Source organism: Haplochromis burtoni, unplaced genomic scaffold (assembly GCF_018398535.1).
Source record: "Haplochromis burtoni strain Fernald_Lab_line unplaced genomic scaffold, NCSU_Asbu1 Contig_297, whole genome shotgun sequence".
Classification (NCBI taxonomy): Eukaryota; Metazoa; Chordata; class Actinopteri; order Cichliformes; family Cichlidae; genus Haplochromis; species Haplochromis burtoni.
This window is the reverse complement of record NW_024582658.1, coordinates 26,356-49,398: the sequence shown is the minus strand read 5'-3', so window position 1 is coordinate 49,398 and position 23,043 is coordinate 26,356. Positions and strand designations below refer to the sequence as shown.

The window sequence follows — 23,043 nt, the reverse complement described above, 5'->3', positions numbered from 1 at the left end:
TGTTGAAATAAAGGACCGACAGCCGCAGTATCTCAAAATAAAACTCATCTAAAGCGAGCTCCAGTTACGCTCGTGTGCAGCTAAATGTTGATTTATATAAGAAATAAAGCAGAAGAATAAACACATGCTTACTGCAAGGATCTTAATTAAAGTGTAACATAATCTGGTTATGTAGAAAACTTGTGTCTAGCCTGGGTGCTCTTTAGGGTTCACAGGAACTACAGCTACCTGCAGCAGGCCTCCCATTAACCCCAGTTCAGATGGTTTGGATGCTCTCGAAGGCTTCATGTTGAATTAATAGAAATTCTGAAAAAATAAAATAAAATAAAATAAAATAAAATAGTGGTCTCTCTCGTAGGGATGCACGGATATATGCGCCTATAGCCCAGCACTGAGCTGAGTACAATTTTGATTGCGGTGCCCCGACCTTTTGAAAAATTCAAGGACAACATGTCTCTGCTGGACTATTCCTAATGGAATGGGAAGCCGTTTCTGGAGAACCACACTGTTGTTGACTTTTTTAATTTTTTTCTTTTCGCTGTGAAGTTTTTGTAATTTGATTGAGGTGCTGTGAGAAATCTGAAAACTTCAGCAGATGAGACGTGCATGAAAATCAAACAGAAATCAGTGTCATCTGCCCCTGATTTAAAAATAAACATCAAAGTCTGTCTGTAAAAACCTGTGTCACTCCACTTGGAGGAGTCACTAAGCAAAGAGTAATCATGTTAGTCTGTGTTTTAGTGGAAACTTGCAGAGCCTGGTGATATGGCTGAATGCTGCTCTGAGGCAAATCCCAAACCAAATGCCTTTTTTTTCCTGAGAAATACGATTTTTTAACAACAAAAATATCTTTCAAGAGCGCTAATTAGACTCAACGTCACAATCGAACACTCAAGATCCATCCTTATGTGCTTTCATCTTACATGCAGACCTCCATTTCCCCTTGTGACCCTCCATCAAGTGTCCTCGTACACCCTCTTCCTCTCTGTATTTGTCCCTGAGGGTTCTACCATCCTGAGCTGGATCAAGTCTCAGTAAAATCAATAGTATCCATGAATGCAGCTTTTGCATGACCACTTGAACATGCACAGACACTAGCGTTGCTTCACCTTCATATATATATAATTAGAAAAGTCTCTAAATGATTATTGTCATTATCCCCAGACAAATTAAAGTTTCTTTACATTATCTCATGATGGACACAGGTGTTAATATCAGGAACATCCATAGTAACCCCTGTGGTGGCTGACGGGGCCAGCACAGAGTTTTTTGATAGTCTGAGGATAGAAATGAGGATGGAAGACGGAGAGTGTCAGTGGAAAAGTGAGCGAGAGGAGAGGAAGAAGGAAACAAGTGCAGAAAGCGAGACAGTCAGACTGGCCATTATAAATCATATCCGCTGTTGGCGCCGGCCACGTATCCTAGCAACCAGACAGACCCTCCGCCTCTCCTCCATCCCCATCTCTTTCTTCTGCTAACAGCCTGGTCACTGTTATTACCCATACTGCACTGGGCTATGGCCCATAAACTCATGGCAGAGTTTGGTTTGTGCTTACAGTTTGCAGACTGATGTAAGGAGGGCTTGTACTGAGCAAAGCTGCACACAGTGCTCTCTCACTCTAACGCACACACAACATGTGACTGAAAATATTACGGTACCTTCAATCACTGTATTCTGTATGGTTTTATTCATTCAATGATTTGCAATATAATCCACAAAAGAGCACAAAACTATGGACAGGTTTAAGAAATAGATGAGAAATGACTCGTAACAAATTACATTAAGAAAAGCATACAATGTCACACACGAGCCTGTGTGGACAATAGCTATGCTGAACGTCAACTCTTTGGCTACATTTATATAAATACAATGTTGCTAACTCTGCCGTCTGTAAAACATGGAGGAGGCTCTGTCGTGGTTTTGGGGGCTACATTTGAACCAGTGGTGAAAATCAAAATTTATGGAATTATGAACACAGGAAAGTACAATCAGATCACTGATCCACCATGCAATGCAATGTGGTCGCATCTGATCAGCAACAGCTTCATGTTTCTGCATAACAATAACCCCAAACACAATGCCCCTGCAGTAAAAGCATACCTGGAAAAACACACAACAGTCATGGATTTTTTCCCCAGAACTCGTACCTCAACATTTTTGAAGCGGTGTGGGATCATCCTAACATAGAACGGAGCAAAACGCACCCAACATCCAAACAAGAGCTTTGAATGTCCTTCAAGAAGCCTGGAGAACTATTCCTGAAGACGACTTAAAGAAATACGAGTAAGCTTGCTTAAAAGAGTTCAGGCTGTGTTAAAGAATAAAGGCGATCCATAACAAATACTTCAAGCTCATCAGAATTGTGCCTTAGATGTTGTATTTCCATGTATGTTTACATATATTTATATGAACTACTGAAATTTCTAAGCACTATATAAAGAAATGGTGGGTGGCTTGAGACTTTTGCAAAGGTCTGTAATTAATAAATCAACATTTAAATTATCCTGCAATAAAAAAAAGCTGTAAAAGAGCAGAATAGCGCTCCTTTTGTATGTAACCTGGTAGTGTATCTTACTGGGACATAATTTAGCCTTTGTGCTCTTTTGTGTGAAAATTCAATAGCCTTTCTAACAGGAAACAATGCCACACATGTAAAGATGACTTTAACCTGAAACGTCATTAAGTCAACTGCAACTGAACAAAAATAATAATCAGAATTGTTCCTTTTATGTTGCTTTTAAAGATTTTTTCACACGTGTCTCAGCACTAAATATTTTACAGTAGTTAGCAACGCTTTGGTGTTTCTCCTGTTTTTGTACATTCTATTTTGGGACAATAGCGCACCTCTACAGCACAGGCTTCTTTATGCTTTAAGTACTCTGTTTTGGGGAAGTACACTTAATTGTATGCCCTTTCCAGTATAAACACATAACATACTCAAAACCTGCTTAGCATTACAATGTCGTATTGATTGGGGACTCAGCTTCAGCGTACCTGACTCCTGTGGTTACTTGACATCTAAATGCAGTGTTTTGGGATTTTTTAGCAGTATTTTTGTCAGGTAATTTAAATAATGGGTGGAAACTGGTGGAATTTTTTTTGCTAAACCTTAACATACAGAATAAAACTTGACTTAAAGACGCATCTAAATATCAGTGTAAAGATCTCTGGGAAACTGTCTAAATCTGATGCATCCACTCTGATGTCACAATAAAGCCGCACACCTGCAGCGATTTTACACTGAATTGTAAAGGTTTTGCCATATTTTCTGAAATTTCCTCTTGATTGTCCCAGGACTGATGAGACTGAACAGACTCTTTGTTTAAGTCAGTCTGGTGCCAGACCACGGGTTACTGATTTTGATCCTCAGATAAAACAAAAGGCTCGAGCTAGCATGACTAGCACTTGGCTGTGATGCTCGACGAGCAGGCCGGCTCTCTGCTGCAGCTTTATGCAGTCTCCTCACTAAAAGCTTCACCCAGTTACTGGTCTCCAGACAGTTACGGGCTTACCTCTTCTCTTTGGGCTTGGCTACTGCCTCATTGTCTACTGGCTTATGAAATTCTGAGTACTCAGCAGAGTGAACGGACAGTAACACACAGGGAGAATGAGTGTGCGCATCTATGGGAGCAAAGGAAATGAAGCACTCAGGAACCACTCAGTCAACCCATAGTCTGAGAGCAATCACAAGTGGGTGGTATGAGAGGAAAATTGTGTTTGAGGAATGAAGGACAAAGTTGCCAGAGAGTGTGTGTCTAACTGTGCATGTGTGTGTGCTCGGACGTATGTGTGTGTAAAGGAAGTACGCCACCTTGTGGACCAGGATTGACAGGACCCTCCTGCTATTGTCCATCTGTGAGAGAGAAAATCAAAGCACAGGTAGTCAAATGTTGGTTTTTCCTTATATAATGTACTGTATTTAACATGGGCAATTTGCTGGTGGGGGATCAGGGGTGGGTTTCCATTCTTTGGTCTACATATCTTTGCCTCAGGCTGCTTAAACAACAGCTAAACCTAAGCTAAAATTACTTTAGCACTGCAATGCTATACTGCAAACAAGGCTAAAATAAGAATTCAGCTTGCACCGAAAATAAAGACAATACTGTCTGGGGACCAAATACACTTCGATCCGTGAGAGAAAAGAAATGAAAACAATCCAGAGCAGAGGACAGCAGTCGACCAGCAAACCAAACTGTTTTCTTACTCTGACACGTAGGAAAATACTGTAATGACCAACTTATTTATTCATTTTACTGGTGATGGCATGTTGCACTGTTGCATTTTAAGATGTATGTTAAATGTTGAAGTGGTATGCGTGGACAAATGGCGCTACAGTAAATAAAGATTTGACATGTTAAAATAGCATTTAACCCTTTTCATTGTGCTTGACTGTGTGTACGAAAGGCCAGTCACACAGGCATAGAGACCACTCCATGACCGTGTGGCAACTGCTGCCTGTGAGGGAAAAATCTCCATTTTTCAACTGGTTGGTGACTGGTTCCTGGAGGTTGCTGGCTGTTGTTAAAACTGCACTCACAGGCCTAGAGACCAGTCAGTGACCCTCCTGGCAGCCATTGTCGCTAGATGAAATCAGACACAAAGAAGGTGTTGCACCAAAAAAACCTTTTGGAATTGCTTTGGTCACTAGCAGATTGATGGAGTTACCTGTAGGTTGCATGTTTGTATGTGAACACTCACAAACTACTCTTGGAGCTGTAGTGAAACTATGAAAACGGGAAACAGAGATCGTTTGCTTTCAAAGTAAAAGTTGTGCCTTTTGAAAAGTGTTGGGTGCTGAGCTGAGGCACAACTTTTACTTGAAAGGTAAACCTTTTCAGTCTCGTTTGCACTTTTCACAGCTTGACTAAAGCTCGGAAAGTAGTTTGCAAGTTTTTGCAGAGAAGTTGGCGTCTTCCATGTAAACTACAGGTAACTGTGGTAACCTTACAGTGACCAAAGCATTTACAAGGAGGTTTTAGGTGCAGCACCCCTTTTTGCAAGTGATTTCACACAGTGACACCCACCTACCTCCAGGAACCATTCACCAATGTTTTAGGGAATCTACAGTTTTTCTCTAGTGACCAGTGGCTATGTAACGTCTGATATAGTGGATAACTCTTGAGCTACGTCGACATGACATTCTGTGTGAAAACTGAGATACCTGAACTATTTTCATTTTTAAAAACTGGTTTTGTATCATTCAGTATTAATGGTGCCCTCGCACATGTGCAAGTTACCCATGCCATGTGCACCAATGCTGCTTCCAAACCATCATGTTGATATCTGCTTGATCATTTTTTAATCTCTTTTTTTTTAAGGTATTCTAGTCTTAACCTTTATTTATGACTGTATTCACAAATTGTGCTTTAGAGGTGTTCCTGAGCCTTTGCAGTGATTTCACATGTAGAATAATGGTGCTACCTGAGGGGCTGAAGATAACGGTCATTCAGTATGCATTTTATGGCTTATCCTTTGCTTGCATGGACCACTCCTGAATCCTTGAATGATATAATGTACTGTAAATAATTAAATCCTTTGTCATTTTACATCCAGAAACTTTGCACTTTAAATACATGCCCACACATGCTTTCACAGAGTGTTGTCCCTCAGTTATCTTTACATGTGAAAGAGTCAGCCTGCCTAGGACACTCTTTTTAAAACCAATTATGTTACTGACTTGCTTCTAATCAAGCCAATTAGTTGAGATGGTATCACACATATATTTCAGTCTTTTTGTTGTCCCTTTAGAACATTTACTTACATTTTACTCAACATCGGATAACATTTTGCTGAATTCATTAGCAGACTGTTACTCGATGAGGCTTTGCAAAACACACAAATAACCTTTAAATGTGCAGCTAGAACACACTAACTGCGGGATAATTTCTTGAAGGACACTCATGAACTTTTCAAGGCTAGCACGCCTATAAATCTATAACGCCCTCCCTTTAAGAATTAATGAGAATAACAGTAAGAGTAGAAAAGATAGTGAAGGGACTATTCCTGCAAAACCATAATCATACTTTACAGTCACATCCTTGAAGATAATGAACTTTTCATGTAATTTGCCTTATCTTAAATTATACTAAGAAAAAGGATTAGAAAAAAGTTCGATAGGGATCCAACGTGACTGATTTTCTCTGTCCATTTTAGCCTGCATGTACGCTTGAAGGGGGAAATAATATCCTTGGGTTTGTCACTACAATACCTAAAAACAGATGTATTTAAATTTTATATACAGATAAAAAAAAGGCCTCTGGCTAAAAGGGGGCCTGCTGTTTGATGTAATTTAAATAAACTACTTTTTACAGGATTACTTTTGTTATAGTAGCGATAATGCAGATAATAGCTTAATATTTAAAACAGGCTTTAACCTCCTAAGACCCGAACTCATCCACGCCATGCATTTTTAATTTGTCTTTGATATTTGGGCTGATTGGGGCCCGATGAATGTAAGAACAAAGAATTACCAGATATTTTTTTAACCTTATTTTTAAAAAAAAAATAAGAGCCACATATGAGGATATTCGTTTAAATTTTTGATAGAACAGTAGCAGTATAATGTCCTCGTAAGTGGATATCAGGCCCTTGTAGAGCAAAATTGAGTATTTTGGTCTAAATAACCCAAAATGTGATGTCCACATATGTGGACGCCAGGTCCTAGGAGGTTAAACAGTTGTTTCTAGAATTTTTTTTACAACCTAATATAATATTATATAATATTATAATATTATGCAAGTGGCATTAGTATAAACTTTTAAGGGAACAATACATATTTTTGGAAATGTATGTAATTAAGGTAAACAGTTTAAACACTCTCGTGCAGGCATCTCATTATTTGCAACTTGTGCTAATTAGCATGCTAATTAGCATGCCAAAGCTAGCTCTAACAAAATCCGAGTGTCGCTGGCAATTCTTTAAAAACGTTTCTTCCTTGGTTTAAGCGTTTTATAGCCTTCATTAGTTCGGTTGTATTAAACTATATGAGATGCTGTGCGAAAGAAGCACATTAACAATATAAGTTACACAAAGTCAAGAAGGTGACGTAGCCAACCTGAGTACAGAGGTTAAAATCATGATGTTACCTTCAATACCGTTGGAAAAAACAAATATGAAGCGCTGAAAATGCCAACTCCAAAGAATTAAATAACCCCAAGAATTAAATGAGCGGAGGGATAGCTGAACTCTAACTTATTATGAAATGTACAGCATTCTAATTAAGCAGCATGTCGTTATTATGTTAGGCAGCTATTTTTATTTTCCGTCCGAATGTACTTGAACGCAGCACCACAGACCGTAGTTTTTCAACAGGTTCGTAAGCTCGGGAGGAGACCCTCACTGCAGGCTACACAATGCGAAGGATGGCGGAGGAGCTACAACCTGCCAAGGAGCAGAGGTGAGTTGTTTTCGTTTCTTTCTTTCTTTCTTTCTTTCTTTCTGCTTCAAGTTGGACATGCTAGTTGTTTTTGTCGTTTTGTTTGTTCTCAGCGTGAATGCTGTTCATTTGTGTGACAACAAACACAACTTTGTTCTCTTCGTGTGAACCCGCATTAGTGTATTCACAGGTAGATTAAAAAAAATAGATCCATCCACACCAAACCTATAGGAAAACGGTGTCGTGTAAATATACAGGCCACCCGCTTGCTGGCAAACGTCCAAAGTGAAAAGTTTTCGAGCCCGAATCTTCCTGTTAATTCTGGCTGCTGTGTGAGTGACTTCCTATACAAAACTTTATTGTAGGAAAAATACTTTTAATCTTAGGGTGACCAAACGTTTTGCACTTGTTGAGTTGTAAAACCCTATATGACTTCTTCTTCTTTTTCTTTTTTTTTAAATTTCACCATTTATTAACCGCACAGAGAAGGCATCGTTAAATATGTCAAAGTTTTCTTTAAGCAAACAGTATTATTAAAGTTCTTCATGACTCGGCCAAGTGTCCTCTGTTTTTTTTAAATCAAAATATGGTCACCCTATCTTATCGGCGTCTGCCTTTGTCCTCCAAATGTTAAAATCGTGCTGATTTAGAATGCATTTGACCATAAGTGACCCAAAATACACAGAACAAAGACATGTTTGGGCTTCTTAATGGACATTGATTGCATGTTGTTGTCAAGTACTGCATACCAGCAGCACTGATTACAAAAATATCATATAGCCAAAGGTCAGTTTATTGTTGGGTTTGCACGTGCTTTATGTGTCCTTCATGCATGTTTTTGTGTATCCTTTCTGTCTGAGTCACAGTTCCTGGATATCAAGTTGGCTTCCCTCCTGGTGTCCCACCTCTCCTTCTCAACTAAAAGATGCCGAGGAAAAAATCCTCAAGAGTGAGTGTGTCTGATGTAGCTGTTTCCGATCTGTAGTTTATGTGTTTCATAAAGTCAGAGTTAAAACAGTTTCTCTATCCCTGCCCTATAATCTTTTCTGTCTGCCGCAGCTGTGAAGCGGCCTTTCTCCAGGCAGCATGTTCGGATATCGAGTGGCAACTACCTGTGGACCTTAGCTTTCTCCACGCAGCAGCAGCAGTCAGCAGCCCCGTGTGTCCCACAGCCCCCAACCCAGCCCACCACTCCTTTGGTTCTGCTGCACGGCTTCGGAGGTGGTGTCGCCCTCTGGGCTCTCAACCTGGATTCTCTCTCCAGCAGTGGACCGGTCTACGCTCTAGACCTGCTGGGCTTTGGCAGGAGCAGCCGTCCCCAGTTCAGCACCGACCCCAGGGAGGCCGAGGATCAGTTTGTGGCAGCCCTGGAGGAGTGGAGGGAGAAGGTGGGGCTTCAGGAGATGGTGCTGCTGGGACACAACCTCGGAGGATACCTGTCTGCAGCCTACACGCTGAAATACCCACACAGGTGGTGTGTGTGTGTGTGTGTGTGTGTGTGTGTGTGTGTGTGTGTGTATATGTGTGTGTGTGTGTGTGTGTGTGTGTGTGTGTGTGTGTGTGTCTGTGTGGTGTGTGTCGGACACAGTTCAGGTGGTTTCCTAGTTTAGCCACTCTCTTTTTTTTTTTCTTTTTTTTTTTGGCACCACTTGCAAACTAAAGTAGCAAGCCCATATATGTAAAAAAAAAAGAAGTAAATGTGTGGAGTTTTAATTTAATTTCTACATTTTAGTTTGTACATTTGATCAGGTAACTGCATGTGTGTGTGTATGCAGGGTAAAGCATCTGCTGCTGGTGGAGCCGTGGGGATTCCCAGCACGCCCAGAGAACCCCAACCACAACTCCATCCCAATGTGGATCAGAGCAATTGGCGCCGTCATGAGCCCCTTCAACCCTCTGGCCGGTCTCAGACTGGCTGGACCTCTAGGTTAGCACACACAAACACACATTGAACACACACTGAACAAACACATATTTGTTTCTCTTACGCATCTGTGTATTTTGAATGTTTTCAACTTCTAAGTGACAAATTATTATCAGCAGCGATGGGGTTGGCTTAAAATGTCCCAGTTATCTAAACCATGCCATACCACTGTTCTTGCATCATTTCAAAATTAATCCCCCAGGAAAGAAAATAATTCCTATAAAAACAATACGCTTTAAAAAAATACAGTAAGTATTTTAAATACTTCCATCCACCATGCACTTCCATCTTTATGCTTACATAAGCTCAGGTCTATTGGTAGAAGGCTACGGAGGTATTGCCAGATGTTCATTTCGCTAGCAGTGTTTTCCAATTCTCGCAGGGAATTCTGAGACAGTTCCAGGCCAGATGAGATGTATAGTCTTAACTTTCGAGTTCTGGGTCTATCCCAGTGTCTTCTGGCTGGGAATGACCCGAAAAAAAGAATTTGCACAGGAGGCATCGTAATTTAAATACACATATACCTTCTTTCACAAGAAGCCCCACCCACCTGCTGTTATATATTGGTAAATATTCTGTCTGTGTGGGGCAGCCAATCAGAAGATAGCTGGGCTAAAGAGAGAGGATCTAAAACTGTTTATGGATGAACTCTGATCAAAATGACATAAATATAGATTACTTTGAACCGTGAATAATGCAGTAATTACTCTGGAAAAGTCAAAGAGCAAAAAATATGAGGATAAAATTGGCAGTAACGCCACCTTAAATGCCTTTAATTAATTCTATGGCAACCCCCCCCCCCCAGCTTCTTCTGAGTCGGGGGAGCACCAAACATCAAACGTCTGCTTGAGGTGCCATTGTTCTATTCAAAGGTCTGAACTGTAACTAAATCTCCTTTTCTTGTGCGTCTCTTTTAGGCCCGATGCTCGTCCAGACCATCAGGTCAGACTTCAAGCAGAAATACTCCTCTGTGTTCAGTGACTACACTGTGTGTGACTACATCTATCATCTGAATGCCCAGACTCCGAGGTGACGAACATTTTAAACCATCCGTGCACAAATATGTCCATTCTCAGAAGATCTTAGGAGCTTGTGCATTTTTCTTTTCTATTTTTTCATTTCAGTGGCGAGACAGCCTTTAAGAACATGACCGTTCCCTACGGCTGGGCTAAGAGGCCCATGCTAGACAGGATCGGCCAGATCCAGGTTGAAATTCCTATTTCTTTCATTTATGGATCCCGGTCCAGTATTGACAGCCACTCTGGATATGCATTCAAGAAAACCAGGCCAGATGTGGAAATCCGAGTAGGTTCTCTATTTTACATTTTGCACCTTTAACTTTGTCAGTACAAGGTTCAAAATACATTTTAAGCAAGATTTTAAGCATTTTTATTGCCTAAATCTGCCTGAATGTATGTCAAGTTACTTTTATTTGCCTTGTGGAACGGTGGCACCTTTATCTCAAAACTATTTCGCATCCACTGTGTGTGCGCTTGTCAGGTGATCAGAGGAGCGGGCCATTATGTTTTCGCAGACCAGCCTGAGGACTTCAACCAGACGGTGCTTCAGATTCTCGCCAGGACGGAGGAGAAATGGAAAGGGGAAGGAACAGAGCAGTGAGAAAACACACAGGAGAGCCAGAGAAGTGTTATACTGTAAGACTCTTCATCAGTGCTGGATTGAGGATTCATCATTATCTATCTAATACTCCATGAAGCCCGGCGTCTGAAGTCAGACGGTGCCACAGGTTTATTTATCCTGCCTCAAGCACATACAACAATTTTGTAAATAATTGTGAAATGCAGCCAGTGTTGCATTTGTTGCTAAATGTTTTTGAGATTGTGGGAAGAGGAGCTGGGTCTAACATTTTTCCTAGAACTTGTTGGGAAACTCTTATCAAAAAAATGAAGAAATGTCATCTCAAGGGAATTAGTTGTTTTCTGTATGGATCTAGACAAAGTAAACAGACTGTTCCTTTTCTGACCCCTCACCCGCTCTGTGAGAGATATGAGGGAGAAGTAAGTGGGGCAAAGGGCTGGATGGGATTTTTAGGAAACCTTTTCACTTCTAAGAAGAGCCGCTGTGACTGTGTGGGAAGTGACCAGCAGGTGGCAGCACAGTAACAGCGTGCGTGCATCAGCGCCTCTCTGTTTTGCACACTCGTGCCAGCGAATCCCACACAAAGTAACCTCACATGCATATTGAGTTGAGTGACCTACTCAGGAGACCTGGACAGTGATGCTCTAAGAGCAGTACGTCGCTCGGCTTGCTGCTAAGTCACAACTGCAGTGACAGAATAGGGTCAGAGATGAGTGCTGGACTAAAAATAGGACTTCTGTTCAAAGACCCATCAGCATGAAGGAAACATGTTACTGTGAGACATTAAATTTGTGAATGTGTGAGTGTGCAAAAATACTATTATCTGTCCTTTTGTTTGCTCTTTTTCCGGTCGTATTGTGCACTCCATTTAAATCCATTTTTAACCCTGTTTATTGTATAACTCAGTAAATTGGAGAAATTCAAGCTTCATCTTCTTTTGTAATTTTCTGCATCAAAATACACACTACACAATTCAAAACACACACATCAGCCGCAACATTAAAACCACTGACAGGCGCAGTGAACAACAATGATTATTTCAGTTTGCCTGGAAACCTTAGGTCCTGGCATATATTTGGATGTTACATGCACAACCTGCCAAAACACTGCTACAGACCCAGCTATGGCAAAGAGATATTCTCCCCAACAGGAAAATACACCCTGCTGCACCTTAAGAGGTATTCAGGAAATGCACTGAGAAACAGCACGAAGTAAAATAAAATTGCACTGAGCTAAATTTATGGATTTTATTTATCAACTTGCTTTATATTGAAACATACAGATCCTACAGTGCAAGGAAGGGAAGATGGGAGAGTGACAGAAGAGAAGAAAAAAAGCACAGCGATCAGAAAAAAATACAAATTATGAGAGAGAAAAGTCATCATTTTGATAGGCAGATGATGGGATACCATATAAATGCACCGAGAGTGGAGTTCAAGTGCTTAGTGCATAATGGGAAGTCCCCAGGAAGCCTGAGTCTATACAAGCATGATTAATCATTCAGTTTTATTTATAATTTATTTAATAGTCACAACAGCAGTCACCTCAGGCTGCTTTATATTGTAAGGTAAAGACCCTACAATAATACAGAGAAAGCCCTATGAGTAAGCACTTGGCAACAGTGGAAAGGAAAAACTCCCTTTTAACAGGAAGAAACCTGCAGCAGAACCAGGCTCAGGGAGGAGCAGCCACCTGCCACCACCAGTTATTTTCAGATAATATGGTTCTGTGAGATCTTTAAGATATAATGATGTCTGGTTATTCAAGACTTTTTATAGAAAGTCCTTGTTAGGACTCCTCACTCTTCAGGGAACTTTTTGGATGACCTGATAACAAGGAAGTACACATCGAATTTAGAAGTAAGAAATGCATTGACTAGTTTTCCGCATCACTAATTTGGGTGATATTTTATCAGATGGAAAAGGCGGCTTCATAAAGGCTTGTTTAACACTGAAATTAAAGGACAAAGAATCAAGATGTCCCCCAAACTCCACAGATCTTATTAAGCATAAGCAACGTTGTGCAAAGATGATTCACGGAGGCGCCATCTACCACCCCACAGAGGTCTGGTGTCCGTGCCCTGATGAGTCAGGGTTGTTTTGGTGACCCCGTATCTTTGATTAGAAGCTAAATATAAAGTATAGCCTGAGTTTTGTTTACAAGAAAACTTTAATGCTGTAGCGGCATGCTGAAGGTGAAAGTTTGCACTTTCACCTTCAGCATGGGTAGAAGGTGGGAAGCATGGGAAGAAGATTTCCCTGCTCAGTAACTTCACTAGACTGAGCAGGAGATTATTTGAATGTTATTTCTGCCTTTACCGATGTAACCCCTCTGTTAGCTCTGCCCGTCTCCATCATTACTAAGACATCAACCCGGCCCACCCGAACTGTCTCCTGGCAACAGGGTAGCCACAGAGACGGAGTCGTTTAGATTGTGGACCTGCAGGAAACGATGCTGTGGTTGGACGGGGTGATTATGGGTTGTTTGTTTTTCTTGAAGACGTCGGATGGCTCATCATCAAAGAAGCGAGGACCGTTCAGCAGGGGCTCCACGTGCACTGCTTTTTTTTTGAGGACGCACACACACACACACACACACCATGAGCACAGACCACTGTCCTCACTTGCTTAATAGACCTGGAGGCTTACTCATCGTGTCTCTGTCTCTCTCTGTCACCCACTCAGTCACATGGACATGAAATCATTTCATTACAAAAAAGGGAAACAAGTGAGAGAAGTGACAGGAGCTTTCATACTGGGTTTGGATATAATTGAAAGCCTGAGGGCCTGAAATAACTGCACATAAAAGGTGTGCGCCTACAGAAGTGCACACTGTGCCACTGCTGCCGCCAGCCATCGGCTCTCGGTGTCTCTTTAATCAGCAGAAACACACACAGGCTGGAGCTACCAAAGCATCAGGAAAATTGGTGTTTCATTTATTTACAAGACTGCAGTAATGTTGCATATTATTCTGACTATTTCCAGGTCGCACAGCTGTAAGTTTGCTCAATGCTCGAACACTTTTCTGCATACATTTCTTTTTTTTTATGTGGAGTTAATCCATCAGACAGTTTTCCAGGATGATATTTTTAAAGTCCAAAACATCTGCTTAGCTAAATGCATCAATCACCACTTTGACAGACAATTAAGTTAATTTTTCATGTGGCAATCAAACAATGTAATTAGATGCATGCATCATTCACAGGCAGCTCCACTCCCCTTCGAACAATCCGAACAATAATAGTTAGCCCATCGGTGACTGATGATATTTACAGTCCGGGCGTTTATTTTTAGCCACAGAAGTAGCAGCCAGACAGACATTTGCACAACAGAAAAGATTGTGCGGAGTGAAATCAGTGTAGAATAAAAAAGGTAATATCTTCCTTCCTTTCTTTCTATCTGTCTGTCTAGGGAGTTGAAGTATCAAAGATCTGAAGGGTGCTCTGATTTTTTCCCCAGAACTCCATAATGTTCTCAGCCTTTATGCAGCGAGAGCACTTCACAGCACATCGCGGCTCTCACGTTACACGGAAAGCGCCAGAGCTTAATGATCTCAGCACTTAAATTCTGACTGAGCGCTTCAGGGAAGACTAACAGAGCCAGAGCCCCGAGTTTGCCATCTGGATGGTTGTTCTCTGCACGCGTGTGGCACAAAAGCTGGTGATGTGATGACTTCTCTTCATCTTGCAGAAGGACTGAATAGAATCCAAAGAGGCATTAAAACTTTTTATATTAAGGATCATCAGCAGTGACATCACTGGGACTGCTGCTGAAGTAGCAGTGCTACTGATTCATAAAATCCTGTAGAGGTGGTAATTTATCTCTCTTCACTGAAACTATTGATCCTGCAGAACTAAATTTGGACTCAGAGCTACTTCCTGTCACCAAGCAGATTTCCACGCTCGTCCCAGCTGCTGGTTTACTTTGATTTTAAAGCACAGCTAAGCTTTCTTTACCCACATATATATGCATAATCTGTGGTTATTATCATATATTAAATAATAATACTAAATTAAACATTGATTATTTATAACCCCATGTCAAAGCTGTAAACATATGTATATTTATTTGGATCACTCTGCTTCTCTGTAACGGATTAAGTGGAGGGACATGATTACAATACACCCCTGACCTAACCTGCCATCCCCATGTGTGTAAATTGGTGGAGCAACATTGATACTCATTTTAGGCCACTCCCCTGATAAATAACAGCCAATCACATACTTCAGAGGGCTATACACTGGTCACCGTTTGCTTTCTTGGGTACATCTTGCTACAGTTAACAGGTTGGACTCTCCTTTTAGCTCAAGAAGAGATTCAACAAGGTGCTGGAAACATTTCTTAAATATTTAGGTCCATGTTGAAATGGTAGCATCAAGTCAAAGGTAATGTGTCTAAGGATTGAGATCTGGTGACTGTGGAGGCCTTTAAGTACAGTGAAGTCACTGTCATGTTCAGTAAACCAGTGTGAGATGACCTGAGCTTTCAGACATGGTGTGTTATCCTGCTGGAAACAGCCATTAGAACATGGTCAGCCACAATACTTGGGTAGGCTGTGGTTTATAAATGATGCTTAGCTGATACTAAAGGGCCCACAGTGTGCCAATAAAATATCCCCCACACCATTACACCACCATTAACAGCCTGAACCTTTGATGTGGGGTGGGATGGCTTCATGATTTCAAGTGATTTACTTCAAATGCTGACCCTACTTTTTAAATGTGGCCGCAGAACTCGAGACTCGTCAGACCAGTCAGTGCTTTTCCAATCTTCTGTTGTCCAATTTTGGTGAACCAGTGCGAAATGTGGCCTCAGATTCCTGTTCTTAGCTGACAGGAGAGGAAGGCTGCACACCTTGAAGCTATTTGAGTTACTGCTGCTTTCCAATCAGCTTGAAGCAGTCTGTCCATTCTCCTCACCTCTGACATCCACAAGGTATTTTCACTGCTGCTCACTGGATATTTTCTGCAGTAGATCAGCAGTTACTGAAATACTCAGACCGACCCATCAGGCATCAACAACAAAACTATGTTCAAAGTCTTCTTTCTTTCCCTTTCTGATGTTCAGTTTGATGTTTAGCAACGACAATGTCAGTTTTATTTATATACATTTCATCAAACTCAATGTGTTTAACACAGAAGATAAAAACCTATGCAGGTGTACAGTGTCCTTAGGCAGTGAAAAGGGCAAAATAAAACTTTGAAAAGTAGTAAAATAGAAGTTAACATAAACACTCATAATATTGAGTGTAGGCCTGTGAAATCAAAACTGGTTTTTGGGGTCATCTTGACCATGTCTACATGTCTAAATTGCTGGCATGCTGACATTGGCTTTAGATATTAGATAACAGGTATGGCTAACACAGTGGGAAGTAAATGTATATACACTTTAAAATGCCCTTGACTTGCATAAGGGGACTGATTATGCCCAATTCCAGTTCCCTATTTTTATACTTTGACTCTAGTGGAGTATTTTTTCCCGATACCTGGTTCAAACAAGCTTTCTTCTGATTGGCAGTAGGTGGGTGGGGCCTCTGGGCTCAGGTTTAATCCATGTTTATTATGAACATCGACCATTGCAATCGCAAAGCCATTTAACCTTTACAGACTGTTTGGGTCAAATGTGTCCATTTATGACATTGGATTGCTGTAAAAATAACATAAATCTTTTGGCTGTTCCAGCTGTTCCAGGTCAAATTTCATCCATGTCAGTGTGTGATTCATTTGTCCTGGATTTTATTCACAATTACAGGTCAAAACGAGAAAAACTGTGATTTTAGTAAAACTTGAAACTGTGAAACTGCATGTGTCATGTCTGTGATATGCTCTATTGGACAGTAGTGACACAGTTCAGGGGAACTTTTGACACTGTCGTGTGAACTGTGTTCCCGCCCCATGTGCCCAGGTTCCCACGGAAACAGGCACTTGATGTTCTTTGAAGGATCATGGAGAAATCTCAAAACACAGGAAGAGTAAAACAGCACACTAGCGATCATGTATGGTGAACATGAGGAAAAGCAGTTCTGTGGAGGTCAGAAGGTGCCACGGTCGAGAGGCAGATGAACTGTTTAAACCGTGACTTGTAAAAAGCTATTTGAGAGGCCACTAAGACTAAAAAACACTATATGAATGCAAATATATTTAAAAACGTAATCTATTTACGCTGAGCCAACTGAGATTAAAACACATATTTAAAGAGGAGTCGGGAAAGTCATGAGATTATAATGAGGGTGGAAAACACATGTGAAAATCCCACACATGCTAGGTTTCCTACCACTGCTCAGAAAGCAGACTATTTAAACATTGTAAATCAACCTATAGTTCAAACTTTGGCATAGATTTTGACCGGAGCTACACTGTGAAGGCATGAATAGTATAGTATGTAAGGGTTTATAGTGCACTTGTCAACTGATGCAAGAAAAGTTTTGATCTCTTTAATGCAATTTTACTTTAAATTAATGCTTTGATGAAGAAACAGTTTTGAACTCTTCTATATTTTTTTAGTTTTAGCGATCATTTCACCATATTTCAGTCACACTGCTCTCGTTTGTCTCTTCACTGTCCACAGACACTCCGTCTTCAATAAAGATCTAAAAGCAAGTCAACAACTACAACAAATGGCAGGGTTATCATTTATCATTTAGGGCATGCCTTGGAGTTGGTAATTTTTCAATTACCAGTTGCATGCAGCGTCCTCCGGTGTTTCTCAATCAGATCAGCCTTTAAATGGCACATCCACTTGCAAAGCAGCAATGGTCAAAATGCAGAACTTGAGGCCTCAAATGAGTCCACAACAAACAGGTAACCCTGAGTGGCTACAGCCGTCACAGTCTATGAATTTGCTTCCAAACATCATACCTAAAAATAAAGTTTTATATTTTTAAAAATAGCTTGATTCTTAGCACGAGCTGCACTCTCTGGTGCACATGAGACTTTATATATCTGTTTTATGCACAGCTTAGTTCTCACCATGACTAATAAATTGGCCTGGGTTTGTAAAATGAGTGGAGTTCTACTTTAAAACTGAACAATGAGTGTTTATCATTCCCCTGCAGGTTCTTTATACCATGTGTGAAAACAGACCACAGGCTACTATTGTTAATTATGTTCAGACACAAAGGGCTTTCTTGCCAGAATTTCTGCCTTCGGGTTGAGAATTCTCTGTGGGTTTGGGTAACATCCAACAGGCCTTTGTCATAGTTAAGATCAATTAAAACAGCTTTCATAACCAACAGGATGTGGCTCTAGTGGAGGTCTGCCATCCCCACTGATGTCCTTGCAAACAGTAACATCTGCATCATCAACCCAACTCTAAGCATCTTTGGACTACTCTTCCAACACTTAGAGCCTTATCTCTGCTTCCAATGTAGCTTCCCCCACATAAATTTCCTGGATCCTGTTTGCGCCTCTGTTTCTTGCTCATAAAATTTGAGTTTCACAGGTTTATTTGTTGTTAAATTGCGAGAATGCCTGTGGCACCTTCTGTGTAATATCTGTGATAGGTTTTCTTTCTCAGTAGCGATTTCCTCCCGTTTCCCCTTTTCCATGCTGTCACGGCTAATGAAATTTGCCTTTAATTGATTCAGATTGAATTTTCCCCTCTCGCTCTCCCTCCTGCCTGTCCTGCCTGGCAGTCCTTGAATTTGCATGGTTGACATGAGCAAACAAAACTGCTAAACTATGAATACACTTATCAAATGAACACACACAAACACGTTTGCGTGGTTAGTTTTGTGACGACATTAACTGTATAAGACTGTAAAATTATGTCATGTAAGACATTCTCTAGCCCAAACCTTTGGCTTAACTCTAACCTAAATCCCACTGCTCAGTGCTGTAGAAAACTGAAACTGGTCCCCACAAAGATAGCTGAGCAAGTATACACACACACATATACACAGACACAAACACATCACTCTCAATGTCAGATAAAAAAAGATGGCAAAACAGCGTGTGTGTTCTCAGAGATTAACTGCTGTGTGTGTGTGTGTGTGTGTGTGTGTGTGTGTGTGTGTGTGTGTGTGTGTGTGTGTGCTGCTGGTTGGGAATAGTCACAAAGAAATTAAGTTTCAAAATAACAGAGGAGTGCAGTGTCTCAGCAGGCTGCACTTAGCCTAAGAGGTGTCCGTCTGGCTCACAGAAATTGTGTGCTGCGTTGTGCGTCTGTGCATGTGTGTGTACTGAGGGACTTTGTTTCTTGCAGCAGTTTTATCAGCCGCTCCGCTGACAGCTCGGTGGCAGGAGTTCAGCCTCACCATTCAGCTCCTCTGACAGTCAGATTAAATGTTGCGCTGACAGATACAGCTTTCAGTCTGCAGCTTAAGCCGCGCAGAGACCGTACATCGTAAAAACACACGGCCACACCCATACCGAACGACTCGTTTAGTAATCAATTGACTGCTGTGTTTTGTTGTTGCTTTGAATCAAGACTTTACACACTTAGCTCCATAATTGTTTTGTTCAAAATCACATTCAACAAAGGGCAGACTTTCAGCTTAAATTCAATGTGTTTAACAAAACATTTACATTATGATGGACACACTGTTTAGTCATTTTCATACACAGTCCTCCAGAGACACAAAATAATTTGATAAGCTAACATACGTAAGGATTTTTAAAATAATATTTAGATGAAAACCCTTTGCTGGCAATGACTCCCTGAAGTGTAGATCTAACAGACGTCACCAAATGTCTGGGTTTTACTCTTTGGGATGCTCTTCCAGGCCTTTATTTGACCCCTCTTTATTTGCTGCTTGTTTGGGGGTCTCTCTGCTTTCGGGTTTGTATTTAATAACTGAAAAGGATGTGCTGTTGGATTGAGATTGACTTGGCCATTGAAGAACATCCCAATTCTTTGCCTTGAGAATCTCTTTAGTTGTTTTTGCAGTGCAGGCTTCTTGCTCTCGAGTATAACCAGTGGTTTGTACCTTGCTGTGAATGACCTCACTCCTAACATACTCCTATGTCCTAGAAAGTGTTCTTGAATTGGCTTGATGTTGTGAAGTTGCTTTTCTTCTCCATGGAAATGATTCTGTCATCATGCCCTTTCGTTAAGTCATTCTGGCCTTTTGATGTTGCTTTGTGGCCATTCTTTTTGAGATTGTGCCAGATTGCTGATTTGGCCTCTACTAAGGTTTTTACTCTTTTTCTGATGGGTTTATTTTGGTTTTTCAGTCTCATTTGCACTCAAATGTCTTTCAGCTTCATAAGTGAAATGATGGTAAAGGAACAAGCCTCAGCTGGCTGTGAAACTGCTCTTTGGTGAATTGTCCAATTATTTTGAGCCTCTGAAAATGGAGACTGTGTACAGTAACTGTAAATTCCTAAATTGTTAATGCAAAAATATTTGTAAAACCTCCTTAATTAAACCCGAAAGTGTGCATTTCAGACACTTCTTGAGTGTTCACATGTGCAGAAAGCTAACAAGAGAGTGTAGAAACAAACATACGAAGGTGTGAATGAGCTGTTGGCTGTGTCAGCTTGTGTGATGTATTACACCACTCAAAACTACAGTTCATGTTAGAAGTGCAATGATGTATTTTTAATACTAATGAAACAATAAGCTGGAAGCGCCTCGATGTATTGCACCCCAGATGTGGAGGCAGTTATAACACCCCAGCAGTTATAGACCCACATCTGATGGTTATAAATTCAATAATTACTCCCTTTTAGCTCTGTATTGTTGAGAAATATCTGTCTCTTTAGTAGCTGCATGCTCCACTAAGTTAACACTGTTCACAAGCTGGTGGCTAACTGAGTTTGACTGCTGTTTAGTGCTGGGCAGGTAAAGTACAGTTGGCGCTTAGCGTGCTTGCTGCAGCCAAGAAATGACACTGTGAGCTGTGAAAGAAATGTGCTACAAAAAAGAGGGGGGGGAGTGTATTCTGGCAATGCTGTTCATCATTAGGAGCAGACCCTTTCAGTCTTTTTTCCATTCTAAATGTTTAGCATTTCAGCTTCAAGGATGGGGAATACTCTCATTACAAAGAGTCACAGTAAAGGTTATCACCAGATAATCTATCTGCTGCTGTTAGTGTAGATAGTTCCTCTCAGCAAGTCAGCCTGGCTGATCCCCGATATACTCTTGAAAAACTCATTCAAGTTTGGCCTCTACATCATGATTATCATATTCTAGATGTTTAGTGATTTCAGTATATTAAAACAAACTAGTGAAGGAACTAATAGAGTTTGAATATACAGAAAGATATTGAGAGAAATCAGATGGCAGTGACGTCTCTCACTGCTGAGAACGATGTGGGTGGATGATAGGATCTGAATCCGGCACGTGCCTCGGTGCACACGTGACATCCTCACTCTGGCACACTCTCCTCGCTGATCCATTCACTCTTTTAAAAAAAAACAACCTGTATGACATTTTTGTCACCTGCTCATTTGCGTGTACGTTGTCCTACATGGCTGCTGTGGCAGCTTGTTCGTGTGTCACTGTTGCTGTGCTTGGCATCACTGCGTGAGTGTATGAGTGTCTGTGTGTCTGAGCCTGTGGGTCGCACGGGTTCACGCATCGACCCGAAAGCTCATCTGGTCTGATCTGATTTCCTCACAGCTGGCTGATGTGGAACAGTAGCCCAGATGTTGCAGAGATTACAACTCCCTGCTGTGTTTGTGGAGGGGTTGTGGCCGTTCAGGAAAATAAACACAATGGGACAATTTTTAGCGCACACAGGCCTACTCTGATGAATCAAGCCTCTTCCACAGAGACAGAACTCCCTGTTCTTTCTGTTTCTAGACATCAGATAACAAGCACAAAACATGTCGCATCAATTGTGCACGTCCTATGGTGTGGCTATATCACCTACCTTGGAGAAATTATGTGTGAAAAGTGGAACACGTGCTAAAACTGAACGATTAAACCACAGTCGACTTGGTTTGGCAGCTTTGGAGGCAAAAGTCATAAAAATAAGTACTACGTGAAGCAAGAGTCTCAGATGTTGTGCCACTCTCCTGAATGGTTTGCACAGCGCTGGCCAAACAGTGCATTCACCATTGATTTTTATCGCATCTTTTGACCTTAATTAGCAAACAACATGGCTGCATAGTAGTTATTTAATACTTACTGTATTGTAAAAGATGAGCACAAAGCCGAAATGGAAGTGTCTAAAATCTCCAAAAGTTGATTCTGTTCATCTGGACGCAGCGCTTTGTGGGAGAAACGTTTCGTCACTCATCCAAGTGACTTCTTCAGTCTCAGCTCAGGGAGGTCAGCTCCTTAATCGTAATTATTCAAATTCTCATGACCATTGATCTACAACCACTGATCAAAGACCACTGATCAATGGCCATGAGTACCATTCACAGAGAGTTGGGGAATGGCTGCAATCACAGCATTGTAAGGTGGCGAAAGATGTACCCTTAGGCCCCTCCTCGATTCAGAGATGGTCTTTCCCTTTTCACGTAAATGGCCTCCTTGACTCTGCGCTCAAGCCAGCGTTCCTCCCTGTCCAGGATGTTACATCCTCATCATTGAAAGAGTGTCCACTGGCCTGTAGGTGTAAATAGACTGCAGAGTCCTGGCCTGACGAGGTAGCTCTTCTGTGTTGTGCCATCCGCTTTGCCAGAGGTTGTTTGGTTTCCCCGATGTATAAATCCTGGCAATCCTCCTGGCACTTAACAGCGTACACTATGTTACTCTGTGTCGGGGGACCCGATCCTTGGGGTGGACCAATTTTTGTTGCAGCGTGTTTTGGGGTTTAAAAGCCACAGAGACCCGGTGTTTAGAAAAAATGCGTCTCAACTGCTCCGATACTCCTGACACATACGGGATCACTACAGGTTTTCTCTTAGGCAGAGGTTGTCCTTCTCTGCTGGATTGGCTGGAGCTTTCTTTTGGTGCCATCCCAGCTTTGACAAACGTCCAGCTGGGATAACCACATTTACTCAGGGCTTTCTTGATGTGATGTTCTTCTGCTTCTGTGTCAGTGGGGATGGTGTTCGCTCTGTGTTGTAGCGTCCTGATGACACCCAGTTTGTGCTCCAGTGGATGATGAGAGTCAAACCTTAGATACTGATCTGTATGTGTAGGTTTACGGTACATGTCAGCTTTTAGATGTCCCCCATTACTGATGGAAATCTCACAGTCTAAGAAGGCCAACTTGCCATTTTTCATATCCTCCCTGGTGAACGTGATG

At 41.3% G+C, this 23,043-nt stretch overlaps 1 protein-coding gene across 1 annotated transcript; it reads left to right on the top strand.

Moving 5' to 3' along the window:
• The first annotated feature begins 7,224 nt into the window (after positions 1 to 7,224).
• On the top strand, positions 7,225 to 11,823 carry LOC102292537 (1-acylglycerol-3-phosphate O-acyltransferase ABHD5). The gene is made up of 7 exons (XM_005940856.3): positions 7,225 to 7,397; positions 8,243 to 8,325; positions 8,436 to 8,847; positions 9,152 to 9,303; positions 10,218 to 10,329; positions 10,425 to 10,605; positions 10,801 to 11,823. The coding sequence occupies exons 1-7, from the start codon at positions 7,354 to 7,356 to the stop codon at positions 10,918 to 10,920; spliced, it is 1,104 nt and encodes a 367-aa protein (XP_005940918.1). The 5' UTR covers positions 7,225 to 7,353; the 3' UTR covers positions 10,921 to 11,823.
• The last annotated feature ends 11,220 nt before the right edge of the window (positions 11,824 to 23,043 follow it).

What these genes read in the sequence shown, in the direction of transcription:
- LOC102292537 (XM_005940856.3), top strand. Translation starts at nt 7,354, where the DNA reads ATGCGAAGGATGGCGGAGGAGCTACAACCTGCCAAGGAGCAGAG. An exon ending in CAACCTGCCAAGGAGCAGAG is followed by an intron (nt 7,398 to 8,242) that starts GTGAGTTGTTTT and finishes TCTGAGTCACAG; the next exon opens with TTCCTGGATATCAAGTTGGC. An exon ending in CTGAATGCCCAGACTCCGAG is followed by an intron (nt 10,330 to 10,424) that starts GTGACGAACATT and finishes TTTTCATTTCAG; the next exon opens with TGGCGAGACAGCCTTTAAGA.